Source organism: Buteo buteo, chromosome 1, assembly GCF_964188355.1.
Source record: "Buteo buteo chromosome 1, bButBut1.hap1.1, whole genome shotgun sequence".
Classification (NCBI taxonomy): Eukaryota; Metazoa; Chordata; class Aves; order Accipitriformes; family Accipitridae; genus Buteo; species Buteo buteo.
In genome coordinates this window covers 42920948-42943671 of record NC_134171.1, presented here as the reverse complement: position 1 = coordinate 42943671, position 22724 = coordinate 42920948, and the positions used below count along the sequence as shown (strand labels likewise).

At 42.4% G+C, this 22724-nt stretch overlaps 1 protein-coding gene across 3 annotated transcripts in view; it reads right to left on the bottom strand.

Moving 5' to 3' along the window:
* Positions 1 to 6276, bottom strand: part of SH3RF1 (SH3 domain containing ring finger 1) — a 90392-nt gene extending 84116 nt beyond the window's left edge. Inside the window, exons 1-2 of one of the 3 annotated variants that reach the window (XM_075028741.1) lie at positions 6160 to 6276; positions 4112 to 4600 (exon numbers count right to left, since the gene is read on the bottom strand). In XM_075028741.1, the coding sequence (XP_074884842.1) occupies positions 4112 to 4498 (387 nt within the window). In that variant the 5' untranslated portion in view covers positions 4499 to 4600; positions 6160 to 6276. Of the gene's footprint in view, positions 1 to 4111; positions 4696 to 5783; positions 5928 to 6159 lie in introns of those variants that run through there. The other 2 variants (XM_075028760.1, XM_075028751.1) reach the window with 2 other exon arrangements.
* Between the last annotated feature and the right edge of the window lie 16448 nt (positions 6277 to 22724).

The following is a 22724-nucleotide window of genomic DNA, read 5'->3' as shown; positions in this document are numbered from 1 at the left end:
CATAGACCCACCTCCAGTTTGAGGGTTTTCCTTTCCTCTTCAGTTTAAAAGAATTTATCAGAAACATCTCAGATGCTGGCGATTCTCAATTAAAAAAACCAAAGTTTTAGGAATGCACAGAGCAAGAATTTATTGATGCAGCTAGAAGGCCCCCTTTAAACACCTAAATGAGCATCTTCTCATAGCCTATAATGTTCCTTTACCCTCTCATTTCGAGAAGACTTCAGCACAAGTGATATCACTAGAGGTCTCTATCCACTTTCCAGAATAAAAACAAGAAAAAAGGGAAAAGCTTTAGGACTTACCCATTGTCTGCACTGTAACATTTCTTGATAAGATATCCCACTGACATACAGTATAATACACTCAAATTACACCATCAATACTTAGCATAAGCATCAACTCTATTAGGCATGGCCAACTTTTGTGCTATTCATGCTTTTTTTTTTGAAATGGGAGATCATCTGAATCCTTTGCTTATCTCTTCCTGCCTACACGTGGTCCAGAGAACAGCTGAAAACATAATTAAAAAATATTTTCAACAGTGATGAGATTTCAGACTATCTAGACAACTCCACTCTAGGTTCTGCTGAGAAGACAGCCCTAACTTCAGAAACTTGGACTATAAAGAAACTAACAGGAGAATTGGTATGTCTTAGGCACTTACAAATTCAAGGGAAAAGTTAAATGTGTATTACCTTAAGTCTATCCTCTAGTAGAGAAATCAAAACAGCTCTCCAACGTCTATCAACTTAAGCACACAGCTACATTTAAGACTCCTGCAGTAAGCACATCCTTGTAAAACTACTATAAGAAACTTAAGATAATACCTGTTTGACATATTTTGTGAAAATGACAAGATGAATAACATGAGCTTAAGTTTGAAAGTAAGTACCCTACAATTTTCATATGCTCTTTTGAAGCAAACAAGGCTCATGTGATCATGCAGTCCTTCAACAGCCCTCAGTAACTTGCTCCTGCTGACCAGTCCCAAGCAGATTTGACAGCAGGCTGCAGTTCGTAAAGCTCTTCCAAGCTGTCAACCTAGCTGAAGGTTTTCACTTAAAAACAAAACCAAAAACACAAAACCCAACAAAACAGAAAAGCATTAAATTAGCATCCATACCAGAGAGGAAGCTGCAGCACGAACGTAACTACTATTTGTTCTCCCAGGCAAGCTGGCTGCTTAGAACAGAAGAGCTGGGCAGCCAGCAAACAGTTTTCCATCAGGTACAGCAGTATGCTGCCTTTGTCCAAATGGTACCCGCGGAAAGGCACAGAAGGCTTTATGCGTCAAATAGCAGGGAATAGAAAGAGGTTAAGAACTTGCAGGGAGAAATTGCAGCTGTTACAGCAGTGAAATATTACAGAGGTTACAGAAAGAAACAGGGTTATTGCAGTGGGGGAGATACAAGGCACAAGATTTGTTAATCCCCACCACCCACCCAGCTTCATTAGTTTTAAGACTCAAGGAACCATTTGTTTGTTTATTGCCATGTGTCACCACATACATACAGAGAATGCAATATACACAGTACTGTGCAATAACAGGGCTGGCAGCTCCATAGTCATTGATACAGTTCAGGAAATCATGCTGCAGTACATGCTGTATTAACCTTTTCTGAAAATTATGGCATGCTCTGAAAGGGCATTTATGAGCTTAGTATTACTTCAGGGTATAAGGAGAATGTTTATGACTTGACAGCCTTCATCCACGTTCACTTCATTTAACATAACAGCAACTTTCATTTACTAGCTCCCCTTCAGCAAAATTAGTTCAGGAAATCTGACTCTGCCACTCATCTAGAAACAGATTTTCCTCTCTAATTCCCAGAGAGGAACTGTATTTGCTACCATCTTTATGTTACAGTTAGCAAAACTAGATCGGGCATTTGCTTCAACCTTGTCCATTAAATTGGCATTTTGCTTTCTGGACTTTTTAAAACAAACAAACAAACAAACAAACACAAAACACCCTCCCCCCCACTTTTCATACAGAAAAAGGAAAAGTTCTTCTTATCTTCCCCTTCTTATCCCTCAGAGTTGGCTCGGGTTCTTAATAGTACTGCCTTCCTAGTAAAAAAGGCTCTGGACAAAGTGGACAAAAGATGAGAAGATGGCCTTTCCCTGTCTCCCAAAGGAAAGAAGACACAAGAACGCCTGTGAAACCCCAGAAACAAAGATGTATTCAGACTTACTGTAAAATGTTGAAATCTATCACTAATATACACTGAGTATCAGTTAATTGCATGAGGAATGCACATGGTCACAATTTTAATGGCACACAGTACAGCATAACTAATAAACTGAAGCAACATTCCACATGTTATCACTCTCTACTCTGTGCAACATCTGGAAATGGAAATGTTGCACAACAGGGTATTATAGAACATTTTAAAAAGAGAGAATATTCCATATTCAAGTTTTTTTTTCTAATAGGGCTTTAAGAAACTCTGAAGCACAGTCATTCGCATATGCAGTACACTGCTGCACCGGAAGCCTTTTTGGAGGAGAAGCAGTCTCTGAAAATACATATTTATTTACAAAGGTTGACAAGAAAATATATAAACAAGTTATATGGGTATTTTGCTTTGGTTTAAGTTGAAAAGCTTTTGCAAATGCAAGATAACATGGTAAACACCTTAAGGTTCTGGAGACCACCAGACTGGTTTTGATACTGCTGAAGCTTCTTTGCAGTATTTTTTTTTTTAAGGTCTACCTTCTGAAAGAAAAAAAAAAACAAAAACAAAACAAACCACAACACATCATCTTCTCTCCTCCCTTACCAATTAATCTATATACAGAACAAAACTAATTAACAGGAAGTGGCATGATAATTATTATTTTTATATTCTAAAGTAAAGAACCTAATGGGAGTCTCTACCAAGCAGAGAAAAGAATACAATCTAATGGAAGAACACCTGTGTTTTAAATCCCCTTGCCATCTTAAAAGGTATATCTAGCATGTTTTAGATAGATTCCAATCACGTAAGTACAGCTGAGGACAAATCAGTGCAAGGCTTCCTTCATCAGGTAAGGAAAATAAATCATTCAGCTAAACTTTAAAATAAAGACTAGTCCTGCCAAATACACATTTAAGCCCTCTCCTTGGATCTCCTTGAGACATTTCTTAAAAATAAAATAGACTTCACAACAAGGAAACCACCTAAACCATTCAGAAACTCCACTTCAAACACAGGAACTCTGAATACGGAAGCATCACAAAGTGGGCAGCAAGACCTTTCAGAGAAGCTGTTCTGCCTTGTCATTAGAAAAAACAGAGCAAGGTCAGTCATCTCATAAAACTGTATTTCCCGATACAGGCTCTAGAATAGATAGTCGTAAATAAGACTACTGAGTCTTGATTATAAAGGTATGACAGAGTCTACAAGTTGCATAGATCCTGGGAAGGAACAGGAGTACAGGCAATGTCTTCCCATCAGAGTACACAGATTTTCCGCATCACTTGGAAAAAATACTTTGAGGAAAAACTAATTAAAGAAGGGGTGAGGACTGACAGTACAAATGACTTATCAGACCACAGTAATTCAAAGATTTCTTTTTAAAGGAAGAGAAGTAAAAATGTAGCTCCTTAGAAGCCAGAGGCAAAACCTTCATTGACTTCAACAAGAACATAACTTCCCTGCTCATGCTTAACATTCATTGTATCTAACTCAAAGGAAATTTACTGATAGCCGGAATCATTACAGAAAGCGCAAGAGCCAAAATAAAATCTCTAATCTTGCAGTTGACAGATCAAGAACAACTTCAAGTGCTCTTCACAAGATGTTTATCCTTAACAATTACTTAAGCTTTCCACATAAAGTATCTTGTTCTTCCTTTTTAATACGACAGTTAAGGTATTGACGTGCTTTTCTGCTCCTTACCTCAACAACTGAGAGTTTTAATAAGGAAGTATCATTACTGGTATTTACATAATAGTAAACCAATACTGATAAGAACACCAATGTGTTTTGCTAGAAAACTACAACAATTCTCAAAAATGCTTTGTTTTGCCGTATTTACTATCTGACTGCCCCTATCCTGAAGCAGAGGCCATCAACCATTTCGAAATGGTGCAGGAAAAATACCGTCATCACATAGTACTTACCCTAACAGGAGGGCTTCGTGCTTGCACCCTTTGCTGCTGTCCAACTTGAGAGCTCTGCAGGTCCTTTGATCCGCAATTAGCTACAGTGTTGATTGGGACCCTTAAAGCATTTGTGCTACCAGTCCCACCACCAGCGCCGGGTTTTCGAGGCCTTTGTTTGATGCCATCCAGTAGCCTGACAAGCAGAATATTACTGGGAAGTTCATCAACACTGCAGTCCACTAAAGTCCTGCACTCTGGGCATCGAAGCTCATTTCGAGAGCTCACAATGCCCAGCAGACAGCGTTTACAAAACGTGTGTTGGCAAGGCAAGACTTTCGCAGAAGCATCAAGGCGTTCTAAGCAAACAGGACACTCCAACAGATCCAGCAAAGCTGATTCATCCATTTTCTTTGTATTACTTAACCAAAAAACAAATCTTTGCAGAATTTGTGTGTTTTGAGCACTCCAAGGATATCATGTTACATCCATTCCTCTTCTGACTGTGCTCTGAAATTTTTTGAGGGAAAAAGGCATTAATAAGCTGGAAAGAGAGTCAGTAAGACTACGTTATATGAAGATGTTCATACAAAGAGCAAAATAAAAGATCTCTAGATTAACTCAGTAGGTGTTTTCAATAAATGAAGGAAACACCAAAATAGCAACAAATAATAATAGCAATCTACATTAATATATCTATTTAGGTGAACTATTATAAACAAATGCTAACAGCAACGGTTTTTAAATTCAAGTCCCCATAAATTTTAATTCTGAGTGATTCTTATCTTCTCAAATTTTTCCAGAATGATGAGCTATCCCCGGTACAGCTTTATAACAAAGCTTGCTTTTCATAGTTCTTTCTTAATACACCTGTATCTCCGAACATTTATTTGAAACCAGCTTTTTTTACAAGACGGCAGCGAAGGTAACTACAGCTGGGTCCAAAACAACAGAGCGTACAGCAGTAGGGCGTAGCAAAGGGAATTACATTTATGCCGAGACCAAGCCAACAGCGGACTACAGATCTACCGTGTCTATGAAAAGTAATAGCAGCACACTACACGCCCCAGTCTTGAAAACGGGCTCTAGCTCACCGGGTTTTAAGCTTACTGCAGGAACTGACAAGAGGGTTCACTGCAGTGCCGCCTTTAAGAAGCGCTTCAAAAAACTATCGCGAAGTGATTTACAGCAGGAAGTGCTACTGCCATATCGTTAGGACAACACGAGCGCTGCGTATGCAGCCGCAGAGGCAAGCCTTCAGCCAGCTTGAGTGTAGGCAGCGAGGGGCTGGAAAAAGGGAGGGAGGGAGGGGGGGGAGAAAAAAAAAAAATCCCACCACCGAAGAAGCCCCCTAAAAGATATCATTCTGCGGGAAGTCGCACCAGGCTGCTCCCCAGGGGAGAAAACGGCTTGTTGAGCTCGGCAGTCCCCACCGCTGAGCGCCCGCGTACTTGGCGCGGCAAGGCAGCCCCAGCCCGGGCCCCGGCCGCTGCTCCTGCGCTTCCCGCGGCGGGGGGCCCGGCGGCGGGCCCGGCCGGCCGCGCAGCCCCGTCCCACCCGCCGGGGGGTGCCGGGGCCAGGCTCCGGGCGAAGTTGAGCGCCTCCACCCAGCCCCCGCCGCCGGCCTGCGGAAGCGGCTCCCGCGGCTGCCCGGGCGCCGGACGCGTGCCCAGGCGCTCGTCCCCGCACCTACCTGCTTTCGGGCTCCGCGTCCACCCCGCCTCCTTTATTTATTTATATGGCCCCGCTCCTCCCTTTAAAAGCGACTCGCAGGCAGGCAGACCCCGCGGCGGGCGGTACGCGCCCCTCCGGGGAGAGGGGTGAGCGGCGACGGCAGCCCCAGGAGGTGCATCCCGCGGCCGGCGGGAGGAGGCGGGCGGGGGGCAGGCCCGGGGCGGAGGGCTGTCACCCCGCCCCGCGGCGGGGAGGGTGAAGGCGGGGTGGGGGGGGGGGGGGGGGGGGTCGGGCCTGAGGCCCCTGCCGAGCCGAGCCGCCCCTCAGGGGGCGCGGGAGGGTCCGCGGGGAGGCTGAGCACCGCCCCCCTCCCCCGTCCCTCGCCCGACTCTCACCGTGTGGCGCCGCAGCGGGCCGGAGGGGCTGCGCCGCCCCCGCTTTGTTCCCGTGAGGATCCGCCGCCGCCGCCGGCCCCACCGGTGCCGCTCCCGCCGCGGCAGCGCCGAGGCTCCCGTCCCCTCCCCTCCCCGCCCCGCCGCGCCGCGCAGGGCTGACGCGAGGGGCGGCACCGCCCCGCCCGGCACCGCCCCGCCGAGGGGGCCGCCCTCCCCGCGGCCCCCGGCCCGGCCCGGCCCGGGCCTCCTCCCCTCGGCGGCAGCACCTCCCCTCACGGGAGGGGGCGGGGCGGGGCCGGGCCGTGACGGCCGCCCGCTCTTCCCCCCCCCGCCGCCCTCTCGCCAGGTGCCGCGGGGTGACGGGTGGGGCTTTCCCGGGGCGGGGGATTCGCCGCCGCGCCGCGGGGAGGGCGCTCCCCGCCCGGTTTGTGAGCCGGGGGGGCCCGGCCAGGCAGGCACCTGGGGCTGCCGCCGACAGCGTGGGAGCCGGCGGGCGGGAAGGCGGGCGGGTGGTCGGAGGGTTCCTCCCGCTCTCTGTGGTAAATCGGGCGCGGAGTGCCGGCCCAGGGCTGCGAGGCCTCGCGGAAGAAGGAGCCGGGGTGCCCGGAGCCCGCGGCGGCCCGGCCAAGGAAACGCTCCTCAGGGGGAGCGGGCTTGTGTGGGGCGGAGGGGCCCTCCCTCTCCCGGCGGGGGCACCCGGGCCTCTTCCCCCGGCCGCACGGCCTCTGCTCCCGGCGCGGAGGGCGCAGCGTCCCGGTGGTGGGAAGGGGCGAGGAGGCCGGGGCGCGGGGCAGTGGCGGCGCTTCCCGCCTCTGGGCGGTGGTCGGAGGCCGCGGGGGGGGGGTGCCCTGTTGCATCGGGTCCTGCCCTCGGGGGTCGCTCCGTGGCGAGGTCGAGTGCGGCGTAACGCGTTAACCTCGGGTGTGCCTGCCCCTGTCAGGGTGGCACAGTTGCTTGTCGGCGTTGCTCGGTTAAATTACCGAGTGAGGAGGGCAGAAACTGCCCCCGAAGTGGTGCGGTGTCGCTGGTGACACAGGCACCTGCCTTCAGGAGATGAAGCGCTTGCTTTGTGAAAGACTTCTCTGCGAGGCTGTGGGAGTGGAGGAGGAAGTAAACCCTAAGATAGAGGCAAATTACCATAAAATAAAATTTTAAAATTTAATTTTGAAAAATTCCTTTTTTTAAAATCAGATGAGGCACCTTGTCTATGGATGGTGAAGAAAATCTAGAGAAACGTGTACTTTTCAGTTAATCACCTCGTCAGCTGCAACTCAAAAAGGAAGCAATCCTGAAAGCTTTCTTCTTGTGTGTAGTTCTGAGCTATCCAAATTTCTTGTCATTCTTAGACAATTTTGTGTGCATATAAAAGGGTTTTTGATTTTTGTTGCGGGGGGGGAGGGTGTTTGGTTTTTTTCATGGGTTGTGTAGGTTTGTGTAAGTTGATACCGTGACAGGCTTTTCTGTCTTGCTTTCTGGATTTGTTAGCTTGGTTGTTTCCTACGGTGTTCTCTATTCTGTGGTTATTAGGATTTCCAAATAAGTGCTCACGCTGAATGCATCTCTTGTTTTGTTTTGGTTTTTTTAGTAGTAGCAGTAGTAGTAGTAGAAATATTGGAAGCCCTAAATATCTACAGTTCATTAAGAAACAAAGTTTCCTCCCCCATGAATTCTGGAATTTAGGAAAACTGATACAGATGGGGTTCTGGTCTGTGTCTGCGCTTCCCAGGGAGTATCGTAATATAAATAGAAGAGAAGGGTATAAACATTTGATACTTAAGAATATTCCCATGTCTCATAGGATTCCTCTATTTTGCCGTGTCAGCACTGCCGCTACAGAAAGAAGGGTAATCAGGACGTTTCAAATAGGGACTTGTTGAATCTAAACAAAAGTTCATCTCACAATTGAATTTCCCTTTTGGCCATAGCTTAGCTTTTCCAAAAGATCTCATCAAAGTTGCATGGTAATAATTTGCCAGCCTTTCCAGCATAGTTTTGTAAGCAATGCAGTTATTGTTGTCTAAACTTAGTTTGCTGTCTAAGGAATGTAAAATATCTATTAAAACAGTAGAGGAATCTACAATACAGGTGGTGCACCAGGGAAGCAAGATGAAAGTTCAGGGAAGCAGGATAAAAAGATTAGCCCTTTATCAGGGCTGGTCTTTGATAATGTTTTATGTAAAGTCTGCAAGATACTAAATATATTGTGGGATACTCGCCAAAGCAGTAAACATTCTGAAGAGTATCAGATAAATATGTTACTTCCTGAGCAGCAGCAGTAGTTAATTTTCAAACAAATATAATCTGTGTAAAAAAACTGTGGGTGTGCGTGCTGGTGTACGCCACTGCCCTCTTACGGATGAAGTGTTTGTCTCGGAGTGGTTGCAATCGTCTGACGCCAGGACTGAAATCAACAGAATTGCTGTTACACTGAAGCATTTATTCATTCTCATTTCCAGCCACAAGCAGGGAACTGTACACTTTGCATATTTTTACACGAGGAGACCTCCCTTCTTGACACCATTCTGTTCTTATGTACAGTTCATTAGTTCCTTGCACAACTTTTACTAAGTAATTGATGCAAAGGAGAGATTGCACAGGGCAGAGAACCATTAAAAACACAGACTTGAAGGAAGAGAGGCCCTCCAGTTACTCAAATCCCTGTATTTCTATGATTATAATGTCTATTAATATGTTTGTATTTGTGAAAATATATTTTACACATTTTTGGTGTAATAAATCATACTTCTGAAGTTGGTTTTCAGGCACAAACTTTTTTTTTTCCTCCAGCATTGGGCTTTCTTTCTTTCTTTCTTTCTTTCTTTCTTTCTTTCTATGCTGTTTCTCTTCATCTGGAAGCCATTGGGTAAAGGAAGAAGCAAAGGGCAATAGGCAGAACAGCAAAAGACACAATGTCAGTAGCAGGACTGGTAACGCCTGGTTTCTTTCTTTTTTTCTGTGTTCTGTGCCCAGCATCCAGCAATAAACCCACTGTGTCCTCTGTGCTCCTCCTTCCCTTTTGCCGATACCTTCTTTTTCTTCTGTGGACCAACCAGTCTCCTCCCATGTCTTCAGCCCTCTCTGCCAAAACAATCATACTTTATATTCCTCCCTAAACCCTACTGCAGTAATTCCTGTTTCTATCACGTTTCCAAGTATCTTTAGTTTTTCCTCTGTCCTTAAAATGCAAGGCAGTGTATACTGTGCCTGGCTTTGGGCAACACCAGCTAATTGATAAGTTGGCAAGCTAACAAGAAGAGAGAACTTGACCTTTGCTGCACGCTTTTCTGTAGGCAGGACAGTAAATTTTAGATCTTTTCTGGCTATGACCACTTTTTTCCATAAAACCTATAGAATCTTAATATCTTTACAAATATTCTGTCAGGTTTTGCCAACGAATTATAAATAATTGGGAAGAGGGGCTGACAGATGCACTCTATGCTCATTTGCATCTAGTTCCTTAGGAAATTTAACTAAGAAGTAGTATGAGACATTTTAGAGTAGGATTCCACTTGTTAGCATGCAAATCTTTTGAAACACAGACATTTGTAAACTAATGCAGGAAAGCATTAAATGCACTAAAATACACTAATGCACTGAAAAACAAAACAAGGTCCAGTCTCCTTTCTAATGCTGCAAAATGTCCCTGAAGATTGTGACCCTGATGGCAGGATAACCTGTGTGCCTGAAAAAGTCATGTAAGCAGTCTGTATATTTGGATTCATAAAACAAAACTGAGTGCTGTGTAGAGAAACCCTGGCCTGTGAGAATAAATGTATGAAGGTATATTTAATTTATTTGTGAATTCCATCCTTAAAATCTTGAGATGACTACAAAAGATTCAAAGGCAATAGGAATCACGGAACAAGAAGTGTTATGTCCTTATCAGAAAGAAAATACAGCAGAAGATAGTGTCTTGTGGCAGTCATAGACCGATTTTTTTTTATTATTATTTGTAGGTTCAAGAACGAATTTTAACATTCAGATTATTTCTAATGAGAATAAGCATGTTTTTGTCGTAAGATACATTCTTTGTACTAAACTATTTTTATATCTTTTTTTTTTTTGTCAGAAAGGATGCTCTTCCCCATTGGTAATATCCACATTAGCCCATTTTTCCCATGCAATATAGATCTCGAGCACAGACCAAAAAGGTTGATCTTATTTCCTTGTAAAATGACCCCTGGAGCTGCAGTGGCACTTTCCTTTCAAAGGCCACACAAAATTCCCACTGACATCAATGTAGTAAGAGTTTACCACTGATGGCCATGCTATATTGCTGGCTTTTTATTGGCAAGTACAGCACATAGCGAAGCGTGGCCAACTTTCTTCAGTCTCTGGTGGAAATGAGCAAGGATGTCCTTCAATGAGTTTGTTCCTTTTTCATTAAAGAGTTGGGGATTTTTTTGTGGTTTTGTTTTTTGGGGGGTTGAGGGGATTGTGGTTTGGTTTAGGTTTGGGGGTTGTTTGGTTTGGTTTGGTTTTTTACAACGAGATGTCTTATGCTGCAGTTAGCTCTAGCTTTAAATTGTCTAGCATGGTTACTAGTAGCGGAATTCTAGCAGCATCAAGCTCAGTATGGTTGATATTGATCCAGTCAGTTTGCTGGCAAACCGAGTTTTGCGCTGCCCCTGCTGCACTTTTTGTGTTGTGAACTAGTCGTAACTAAATCAATGACTGTAATACAAAGGTACTTCTAAGGCTTCTGCATCCTGCCAGAAGGATCTCTGCTGTTCTTTTATTTGTGAGTAGGCAGGAGAAATGGGTTGTGCTTTCAGTACATTTTGACTTCTAGTTTTACATCTTTATTCTGTATTCTAGGTATCTAGCTTGGGGTGTAGACAAAAGTTGCCTGGTTGCATCTCAAACCTGACAAGACAGAGATGACATTTGATTTTTGATTACTTCTTAGTTTCCTGTTTTCTTGAGGAGAGTATCATTTGTGTATTAATGTCATGAACTAGCTCGCTCTGACAACATGAAGCTGGGATCGTACCTTTGCAAATATTGATGCTTTTGTAATAATTTACGTCACGATGAGGGAATGTGCAACAGAAAAAGTGGCTGTGGCATTAAAGAGCAAACATGTTACAAATTCTCAGTGTTCAGGTGAGGTCTTTGTTACCTTAAGACATTTCCACCAGGCTGGTCACAGGAAAACACTTACTGGGCTTATGGGTGCTTATGATCCAGATAGCCTAGCTGCAGTGTCCACAGCTGTACCTTGTAGAAATGCAGTAAGGTGTTGGTGTGTTTAGGTGGTCAAGAACTTGATTTAAATGATCATTACACTGATGGGAACATAGTGCCTGCATCTCATTAACCAGCAAGCTTGAAATTTCCCGTGCTACAAACAAGGTTAAAGAAAAACCGAAGGAGAATGTTCATTTAAAGAAATCAAGCTAGGTGACACAGCTGTGAAGATTTTAGAAGAGATACAGAAATGTTAGTATCCATTCTTAATAAGTTTATTCTAAAATCAAATTGTCTTTTTCCATCCTTGCATGCAGCTGATAAGCTGCAGACCTCATCTGTGTGGCTGAAGAGTACGTCCCAATGCTCCTTTGCCTCTCTAGAGTTAGTGCTGTGCCCACAGGGGAGATTCTTGTGGGGATGGAGGATGCCAGATTCTCTGTTCGATCCTTTCCTAGGTATCTCTCAGTCTGATCTAGGTCTGCTCTCCCAAAGATTCCCAAGTGATTCAGGATGTAGTTTTAGAATTACCTACTGCCCTAGACATTTTGGAATACTTCCATGCTGTTTTAATAGTTTGCTATATTGTTAGCAAATTTTAAGCTATTAAAAAGCTATTGATATTTTCCCCACTTGCAAAGGCTACATACAAGACACAGGGTAAAGCTGTTTCATATGAACAGTAAACCAATAATTATATAAATGTTTAAGTAGAATTATTGTGTTACTGACTCTAGACTGAGATCAGGCAGAACTGTAATCAACCACTTTGAGTGATAGTGGGCTGGAGTGACTAAACTCCAGTTTTATCTTTGGTGAACGTTGTGACAAATGTGTGGAGCTTTCAAAACCCAAACAGATGAGATGAGTCGTGGGGCCCAAACAATTTTTTTTCTTTTTAAATAAGCGAAAACATCATAAAGGATGTTCAACATTCATAAAAGTTTACTTAAGTCTTCATTACCACACCTCATTACCAAAGTATCTGAAAGAAGCTGAATGTCTGGAGACTGGATACTTGGCATGTATACTATTTGAACAAAAAAATTCAATATTAGATAGGAGGAGGTGGAACTGCTGAGGAGAGTCAGAGACGCTTTTGCATGTAGACTGTGCAGAGGGAGGGAGGTTGTGCGCATTGGGAGGAGTCTGTATCCATCATGTCAGATGTACAATTCCTAGTTTCTGTCTTTTGTTGTATTTTGTATTTTTAGAAATGCACTACAGCTTCACTCTCTAAAATCTTGTGAGACAGACAAAGCTAGTCAATAAGTTTCAGGAATAGGGAAGAATTCACAGCACTGTGCTATTTTATCTAGACAGATCCTGCATTCACATTAACCCTCCTAGAGCAAACATCCTTGGCCAAAGCCTCGGGGTCCTATCTTCAGAAGAGCATCCTCCAAAAAGTAGCAGGCTGGAATCTCAGACCTCTTCACTTTTTCACACCAAATAGCTTCAGAACATACTAAGCACCCCCTCAGTCTTTCTAGATGAGAATTTTTCAAGTCTGCTCTGAGCATAGGCTCTATGACATGTGATGTAAGGGATGTTGTTTCTCTTTTGGGCAACTGCATGACAACATAATGAAAACTCAGAAATTTCTGCATGTTTTAACAAACACCTAATGTGTGTCTTAGAATAAAAGCAGTTATTGGAAGTACATTTATGGAGGAGCAACTCTTAAAAAATGCTTGTGCTTTTGTGGTCGTTAAAGCATGAGAAATGTATAGTAACAGCAAAGATATGTCTGTACTGTGGTTTGTGTGTGTTTTATGGTGAGTCCTGCAGTTCCTCCTACTGTCCAAATCGGGAAGTCTGTTGAAAAGCATCATACTCCCCTCACTTACATCTCCTCTGCAGTGAGAGTTGATTTGGATTTTGTCCCAGAACACAGTCTGAATGTAGCTGTGCCACACTTCCAGGCTTAGGAGCAGGGATTGGTAAGATGCTCCAGGGTAAAGATGTGACATCTTTCCACATGAAACTCATGTTTTTAGAGCAAAATCTACATGAAGAATTTGCTAGCTTGTTTGAATTCTAAACCAAGCCATTTTAGAATTTTGAGTGCTGCAACAATTTGATAGTTTGCCAAAAACAACAAAAAAAAAAGTTGTCGTGTTAGTTCTTAAAACCATGCTCAGCTAGTTTTTTGAAAAAGATTTATTTCTTTAAAATAGCATTTTCCTACTAAAACTGTCTGCTGGGCTGAGCTATCTGACAGGCAAGTAGAATTATCAGCATGTTTACTTTTCAAACATCTCTGCCACACTTAAACAGTTTTGCTGTGGTATCAAACATACATGAGTGATGAGGTAGGTTTTGTAAGAATTTATGTACTAGGATATAAAAAGATTAAAATGTGTTACAGCATTTAAAGTGCACCAACATTTCCATTCCAATCTAGTCAAAGCAGTGTCCTTATACCAAGGTAAAGCATTTTCTTTGAGTGAAGCATCCCTTTGTGGAATGTAGACTCAGCTACAAGGAAAGTTGCATTCCCATTAGCACAAATTATACTTGTGTTGTCTCAAGGGTGCAGAAGCTCCTTTAAAGCTTCAGTTATCTGCAATTTCTGGTACGCTTATGAAGGAAGGTAGGCAGAGGTTTGGATATGATCAGTATACCGTCCATGTACCATTGTTTTTGTCTGTGATATCTTAGAAGCAAAAACCAAGGATTTCCAATGTAGCTTGACTCCGAAGGAAAGTTTTGAATTACGTTGGGATGAAAAGTAAGGGAGTAAAGGGACAAGTTCCCCAGTGATTTTTTTGGAGAATCTCTCTTATCATTCTGCTACAACAGTTCTTTACAAACGAGGAATGTAGAAAAAAAAACCCCAAACTTTCCTTGTTAAAAATAAGATTAAGGAAGTGAGATAAATTTATGGAGTATTCATGGCACAACTTTGGATTTCTTTTATAAAGCTTGGGACTTAGCTTTTAAGTTGACAAAGACATTGAGACGCAAAATGAATTCTCTGAGGCTGCTAGCGCTACAAGGCTATATAATCACTCTGGGATTGCCAAAGATTTTTTTTTTTTTGTACATTTGTGTCACTCTCACTCCCACACATCTGGCAAGAGAGCTCTCTGCACAGGCTTAGTTGAAAATCTTATCTCATAGATCATTACTAGCAATAAATTCCAGCCTTTGTGCTTACTTATATTGTCCTACAGCCTGGAGTCACTGATTTTGTGGAACTAGGAATTTGGGCTGTAAAATATTTACTCACTAACACACACCAAACAAAAAAAAAAGCCTCAAAACCAACCCGCTAGCTGTTTCTTTGTGAAGCCAGCTCTGAAAGTTTAAATCATATCAAACTTGACTCTCAGGGCCAAAGAAAACAGCCAGCTGGATTCCATCCCTTTAGCTAAGAATCAGCCCTTAAATACCGCTTAAATACACACTTTATATGAGCTATAGTCAAACTCACTTTCAAGTAATGTTTTCCCGCATGTCCCCAAAAATGCCAACAGCAACTCTCTGCACGTGGATGTGACTAGGGCACTGACAATGGTTAAGTGTGCCAAAAACCTGTTTGCAAGCATCACTGTGAACTGCTAATGCAGTTCTACCACCATTCTTCTCTAAGGTCATACCTACACTAAAAAAAGGATGTATTTTTAATCCATGTCATAGTCCTTAAATATAGCTAAGGCAGCTGTGCTCAAAACAGCTGTTGGCAAATGGTCTGTGCTAGGTATTTTCTTATGTGCTAGTTGCCATTAGTCAGTGAGCGTTTTTCTGGTACTACATTCTGGAAGCATTCTTATTTATGGTATTTACCGTGCTGTTCCTTTTCTGTATGACAGGGATGGGGAGCGCGAAGGCAGGGTTACCTCATACATTGAAGACTTCGCAACTAATAACAAAAAAGACTGGAAAGATAAGAGAAGGCAAGACAAATGAGGGGAGGTAATGACTGGCATAGATGCAGTTATCTCTGCAGGATAAATTAAATAATTTGCTGGGGAGGAAGCAAAGGGACAATTCCCAGAACTAAACCACAGATCTCCAGTTTAGTGACCGGGCTCCTGCAGTACTGTTAATGAGCAGGATCAGAGTTAGTAATCACCAGGAAGTGTTGCTGGGTAGCCGATGCATTCTCTAGGTGTGGTGAGAAATGGTATGGAGACGCTTGAGATGCAGTGTACCCTAATATCCCTCCATTCCTGATCATCAGATTTCAGAAGAAAAATTGGCAGCTGGCAGATAATAAAGCCAGAGTATTTTCCAGGAGTCCCAACAATCATTCTTGAGTAACTTACCCCAGCAAAAACATGGCAGAGTAAACAATTGGGGTATAAAGAACTTGAAATGTCTTCCCCTTTTGTTTTCATAGGACAAATGAACAACGTTTTGACTATAGGTAGTGTTCCGTAATATGAAATGTCGTACTTTTAACCAAAATACCAGGATAATCCAGGAACAAGCTGTAACTTAATTTTTGGCATATTTATTTTCAGTTTCCCAAGGGAATACTAGTGAGTGTGTGGAAGTGTTTTTTAATCAATCCTGATACATATCCATATATACTGCCATCTAGAATGGGGTTACTGCATTATAGCTGCTGTGGGAACCTTAACTCACTTTCATTGACTTTAGGAGGATTAAGTCAGAAACTGTACCATTCTAATGCCATTTTTTTTATTTAGTTGGCAAATACTCTTGTCAATTTGAAGTTTCCCATGGGAGGTGTCAAGAGGTCACTGAAATTTTCCTGGGCAAGGGAGGGAGAGTGGTTGAAACCTTGGCCTCCCTGCTGCTTCCTTCAGTGTTTTTCTTCATGTCATTAGTGCTGTACTCGGCACTTTTCCCCCAGCTTCCATTAGAAGAGGGAGGGAGGGAGTGAATGTAAAAATGTTAGTGAGAAATGGAGGCAAGAAACACAGAGAAGGCTTCCCTGCTGTTTTATTTGGCTAATCCTAGGCCTCGGTAACAGTAAACTTAGTCACAGAAAGTGAGTATAGAATATATTGTCTAGTATGCACAAAAAACTCCCAGATGCTTTCAGCACATTTTTTTTCCCCCAGTTCATTCCATTATTCTACACAGTCTTCTGTCCAAGGATCACAAAGCCTTCTGACCTCTCTGTTATCCTGTGGCAAGGAAATACAGTTCCCTGAGGCTGAAAAAGCACCAGGGTTTGATTTCCAGAAATGAGGTACCTGCAATTTCCATGAACATCAGTGTAACTGTACATGAGCAGCACATTTTTCAGACACCACTAAAACAGAAATGAGGAATGGAAGGGCAGGAAAGACACCCCACATCTTACAGGCTTTGTATGCAAGGCTTCTGCATTTAAGCTGAAAATACCTGAGCTGAGGTATCAAAGACAGCTTTGTTAAAGCTAGTGACTGTAGGAAGGGATCTGACCTGTTTCACACTATGGATTAGTGTGATCCCTCTAGCAAGCCCCCATGGTTTATCATATGATAAACCAGGCAATTTCACAATTACTAGATTTTTTTTTAACAATTTTTATACATTTCTCACATTTTTAACTGCTGTAAGGCAGAAATAAATACACCCGTGGGGAGTTTTGCCAGCAAGTGAAAACAAATACAGTGTTAAGTACATTATGACTTGATTAACACAAGATAAACATTATATACTATGCAGCTTTTGCTCCTCAGCAGGCCTGTTTCACGTTGTATGTTCATACATAAATTTCTCTTACTAATACTGCACAAGCAGTCTTGCACCATCCTTGACCCATGAGCTTTAGGAACTGTTGCAAAGTGGTATAAGTTATAGCTCCATCTGTTATACCCCATCCTTCTGATAGAGATTGCTTTCACTGTGGCAGAATAAGCAGAATGGAAGATGTGTTCCTATCCTCACCAACTGCAGCTCAGAGTCTGGTGACTTGGCTCAAACCCATCGTCCCAGCAGTTTAATCAAGCAACGGTATGCTTTGTGCCAAAGCGTGAGGGTGGGCGCATGTTTCATTCTGCTGGTCCTGATAATCATCAGCAGAGGGAAAGAATAGACAGCTGAGAACAGGAGCATCTTAACAGATCACAGTGGGATTTGACTCAAGCTTTTTTCTAGTGGGAGGAGGGAGGCCTTATGACTGTGCTCATCCATGCTCCGCTATTGTATGTATGGCTACAAACTGGTATTTATGGTGGAAAATCCATCCATTACTGATCTGAGCAGACTAGTTACTGTAGTATCACTGCATGGTTAACAAAGGTCGCAGGGTTGAAACTGTGCTCCCTTTCCCAGCTGGCAGAGCTTAACCCCACTGTCTGTTAGAGTCAGAATTTCCTGGAGTCTCTTCCTGGACAAACAAGATTGCCCAATGTAGAGAAAGCAACAATGGTCATCTGAGGAAAGGAGGCACTGCAGTGAATTAAGTGAATACAGTGAGTTAAGTTTTTCAGGACGCTGTGATCATTAACTAATGTGCTGAAGTCCATGGTGGAACCGGATATACCATTAAGTGCAATCAGGCTTTTCAACAGCTGAAAAAAATTGCTATATTATTTGTAGCTAAAAATCACATTAGAGATGTTTTACTGCTGTGGAAATAATTCTCCATATATGTTTACTAACAGTAAAATACAGATCTACTAAGTAAGGCTTTAAAACTATTAAGCATGAAAAAGTAAAATATACTAATATTTCTTAGAAATAAAAAGTCATGAAAGTATGTTCAGTGTTAAGTCCAAATTTACTCCACTGAGAAGCTCAACTGCCATAATCTTCACCTTTTGATTTCCTCTTACAAAGTTTGAAGAACAAGACTAAAACACTTCAAACTGCCATGTAAGTTATCAAAACTAACGTCAGTGGCAAAGGATCAACCAAGTGTGCTACAATAACGGCAAATTAGATGCATTTTACTACTGTCTTTTAGACGTGTTTATCAAGAGTTGTTATAGCTCAATACAGAGGAAGAAACAGAATTTAGAGGAAGTACAACAGCTACAGCAGTTTATAAAAAGGAGCCTGACGGACCCTGTAACCAGTGGTCACATTGGTATAGCTCCACAGTAGACAGACCTCTAGCTCATCATTAACGGCATCTCAGGTTTTCTGTCTTTTCTATATCCCCACCAAATCAATCACTTCTTCAGAAAAAGGCTGCGTACCTCTTTTTTTGCAAAACTACTCTGATAGCATTTAAAATAGTTCTAGCAGCAATAAAGCAAACAGCAATGTGAACTCCTGACGGGGAAGGTGGTGGAAGGAAAAAATAGCATCCCTGAAGTATTGCTTGAGATTTAAAATTTTATTAAGAGAGCTGGAACTGCAGAGTTTTTGCCTAAAATTTGAATGTGGGGAAGTTTTATGCTACATTGAGGATACAGCAAAAATACGTACTTCATCCCTTCCCCTTGAGAAGAGATTACTGTCAGGACTGTCTGCAGGATACAGCAAAAATTAGGGTATGTTGAGGACCTGATTATGGTTCCATTATCCGCAGAGCATGTCTGCATCAGCTTGAGCCACAGCGCTATTTAAAACGGAACTGTATTTTGTCCTGGCTGACTATAGTCCCTACAGGAACATCCATCAGCCAAGCAGAAGTGACTCATGCAACGCCCCAGCCTCACACTTGATATAATCAACCTCAGGGATGACTTGTGAAAGAACTGTCACAGCCATCCTGAAACTAAGCAAATGCTACCTCGCTGGAGTTTTCCCTGCTGTGCAACCCGCCTGGTTTTGGCTTTTATTGTGCAGCTAATGTGAAAAAACTCTCCAAGTCTCTGGCTCTGTGATTTTTTAAACTGTGTTGTTAAAAAGAGAGTTAATGGAATTAGCTAAATCCTATCCTGGTTTAAAAATGTCTTGGAAATAAAATCTGGAAGGGCACACCAGATCAGAGGTGCTCAAGGCAAGCAATTTAGTAGAAGCAGCTGAACTCCTATATATGTGGCTCACAAGTAGCTACAAATTAATATATCTTTATGGAAGCAGTTCAATTAAGGTTTTAGTTGCTGAAGAAATGTTTTAAGACTCTTGCACAAGCCAACTGTTCAAAGTGCTACTATTTGAATTGATGAACTCATCAGCTCAGCTGGAAAACATACCAACTTGGAAATGCATTTGAAGTCTGTCTTGCATTAACACACATATTTAATTTAAAGGAAGAAGTTCTTTATGGATTTTAAAACTAGTACTTAAACTCTGCAAATTGCTTCATCTAAACTATGAATAAAAATGGCAAAAAGAAATGTTCTAGGAATGGTAACCATTGGTTTCTATTTTATGCTAAATTTTAGTCTACATGGCTCATGAATGAACAAGTGTTAAAGTAAGGTTTGAGAAAGCACACAATTATTTAGGAAGAAAAACGTTTAAAAGGATTGAAAAATCAAATTTCGGTATTTGTGTTTGGTTTATCACAGTTAATAAAATGAAGCAGAGCCTAACTAAATTTGAGCCTTGATGAGGCGCTTTTAGTGGAGAGATAAAAGTCAAATCAGTAATTTAGTCAGGGGCACACTTCTACCCCACCCTCTGGCCGAGGGGAAGGTTGATACAGAGTCCAACCATGCACAACACCGTAACTGTGCTACAAGTGTCATATTTTGTTTTATTTAAATTCGCACCTAGGCATGTGGGGAAACCCTGCCATCCCCCCTATCCCCCAGGAAAAGGAGCGCAAGGATTGCACGACCGATACAAGCTGAGAAACTCTGCTCTATCTAAAAGCTTGTTACCCAGCTGAATAAGTTCTATGTATTTCTCTGTATCTTTGCTTTGTAAATTATTTGTAAGTAACGTTTCGTAAATGTACGAAGATTTGTGTTCGCGTTTAGGGTTTCAGAACATGGCCTTGTACAAGGAAATACTTGTAAATCATGGGAACTGAAGAATTTCCGCGCTGGTTCAGACTCACCGTCGATCGGCTTCGGGACCCCACCTAGAGCACCAGGTAGCCCCGCCCCTGCCCGGGGCGGGCCCCGCCCCCCCGCCGTTATGGCGCCACCTGGCGGCCGCAGGGCGGCACCGCCGCCCCGTGACAAACGCCCGGGGGCGCCGGCCGTCTATTGTAACCGCCATCTTGGGAAGGCGCAGGTCGACTCCCAGTGGGGGACAGTCAGAGTTGTGAAAGGGCGTAGTTTCCCGTGCAAACAGACGTGAGAAAAACTATCTCACGAAAATATTTTCGTAAGTTTTCAACAGATTTAGGCACGCTCGTAAAGCTTCAGAAGAAAAGGGTTAGTAGAGAACGCACGTTTGACTAAACATGCAGCATTTGTGCACCAATCGGAGCGCGAGGGAGACAGAAGCACTAAAAGCTGAAATAAGAATTATTGATAAATGATGTAGATGTCTCAAGAGCATAGAGAACCTCGTCAGCAATATGGTACGCCATTCGCTTACAAGACGGCAGAAACGTTCGTGATCTGCTTTGGTTCACGTTGCCCAGCCAGGCAATACATTTTTCTGGCATACCTTCTAGCAGTAACCCCAAATACACAAAGTTCAGCAAACTGAAGAGCAAAAGCGTCTTCAGGCTCTGTTCTTCGAAAAAGATTTAAGGCACCGATGCTCAGGGTAGGATGACTGTACCTGTTCGGCTCAAAGCGAAGCCAGTTAGCGGTCGAGACTCCATCTTCCAGCCGCAGGCCCCAAGGACACATTCCCTCTAGTTCTGCCGCCTCACGGCTGGGGCTCTCCTCCGTTCTGCTGGAGGTCGGAAAACCCCAGGCGGACACACAGCTACAGGGAGCGCAGTTAGCCAGGAGAGTCTGGTGTCGGGGACTACAATCATGTCTGCAGGGCAGCACCATAGAGGCGTTACAGGTCTGGCTTTCTGGAGTTGTGTTTTGGGAGGGGTGGATGTGTGGTTTTTTGTTTGTTTGCATTTTCTTTTGGTGTTTTTTTTTTTGTTTCTTTGTTTTTTTTTTAAAGATTCCTCATCTGAACTGCGGTTGGCTGCAGGGGTCAAGAAGAAAGACTGAGGACAGGGACATAATGTGAAATAGATTAGAGAGTATGTTTTGTGCCAAAAATACCATTATATACCTCACTTTGCTGCTAGAATGCAACAGAAGATTCTTTATAATAAATGTAATATAAAGACAGGCCAAATACTCAACTAATTTCAGTAAGTTATTACATACCGACTAATAAATCATCCTGAAGTCACACTGTCCTTGATGTCGTTACAGTGTACATTAAATAGGGATTTACAAGTTCAGATAAAAGTATTTCTTTAGCAAACTTATTTACTGTGTCATTTTTAAATTAGCTCTTGAGGGATTTCAAGGATATCCAGTATTGGTTGGCAGGTTTGAAGATTATTCGTGAAAAGCTGTGCACAATCTACGCATATTATTCAAATCATTAATTGATAAAAAGCTCTACGTCTGTAAAGCTCGAAGGCTGCAGATTATGCCCATTTTTCTTACCAGAGGCAAGCCAGCACACTGCATAAGAAATAAATGTCAATAATGGTATGATTTCAATTTAAAAAGAACTAAACACCCCCCAACCCATAACTTCAGTAAGACTGTATCACCTTGAGAAAATTCAAAACCATAGAGTGCAGAATCTACCAGTTGGTATATTTTCTTCTTTCCATATGGTTAATCTATATTCTTCTAAATCTAAAGGTTTTGGGTCCTCCCTTCCCACAGAAGGTGGGCAAGGTATGACTTGAAAAACAAAGCTGAAAAGGGAAAATAATGCAGACTCATTCTTTATTAAAGTCTTTGGAGTGTATTTGCTGAATGTCATCCATGATGTAACTCATGAGGATCATCTCTCTGAATAGATTATTCAGCAGTGAAAAGTGGAATGGAAGAGAAGCCTACTGAAAAGCCCCCAAATTTACTGTGGGAATTTTAAAACAAACAAACAAACAAACAAAAAAAGGATAAGAGAAGCAGCATAGGACAGAATCAGCACTGTTTCCAACAATGACCATACTTTCTCATCAGATGAAGCAAGGTGTTTATCAAGTAAGTAAGGATATAAAAAATTAGTATCTTAAAGGCATTTATGATCATTCATTTTATTCTCATCACAGGTTCCCAGGATACAGCTGAAATAGATTAAATGTGGTCTACCTTTAAGAATTGGATGTGTTTAAAAAAATTAACACTTTTCAGTGGGCAAAACTTTAATAACAACATCATAAAACAATTATACAAAAATCATGTACATATTTTGACAGTTCTAAATAATATATATATATATACTTGATTTTACTTTGTGGAAAAGTAACTTTTGACAGTTTTAGACTGTGACTGGCTGTAGCTGGGAAAAAAAAAAATCTATTTTTTTTCCTCTAATAGGGCAGTTGGAAGTTTGACAGTTCATCAGATTTGTAACAAGAGACTTATTGTATGGGTAAGCCAATAAAGCTGGTCCAGAGATGATGACTGGAAAACAACAGC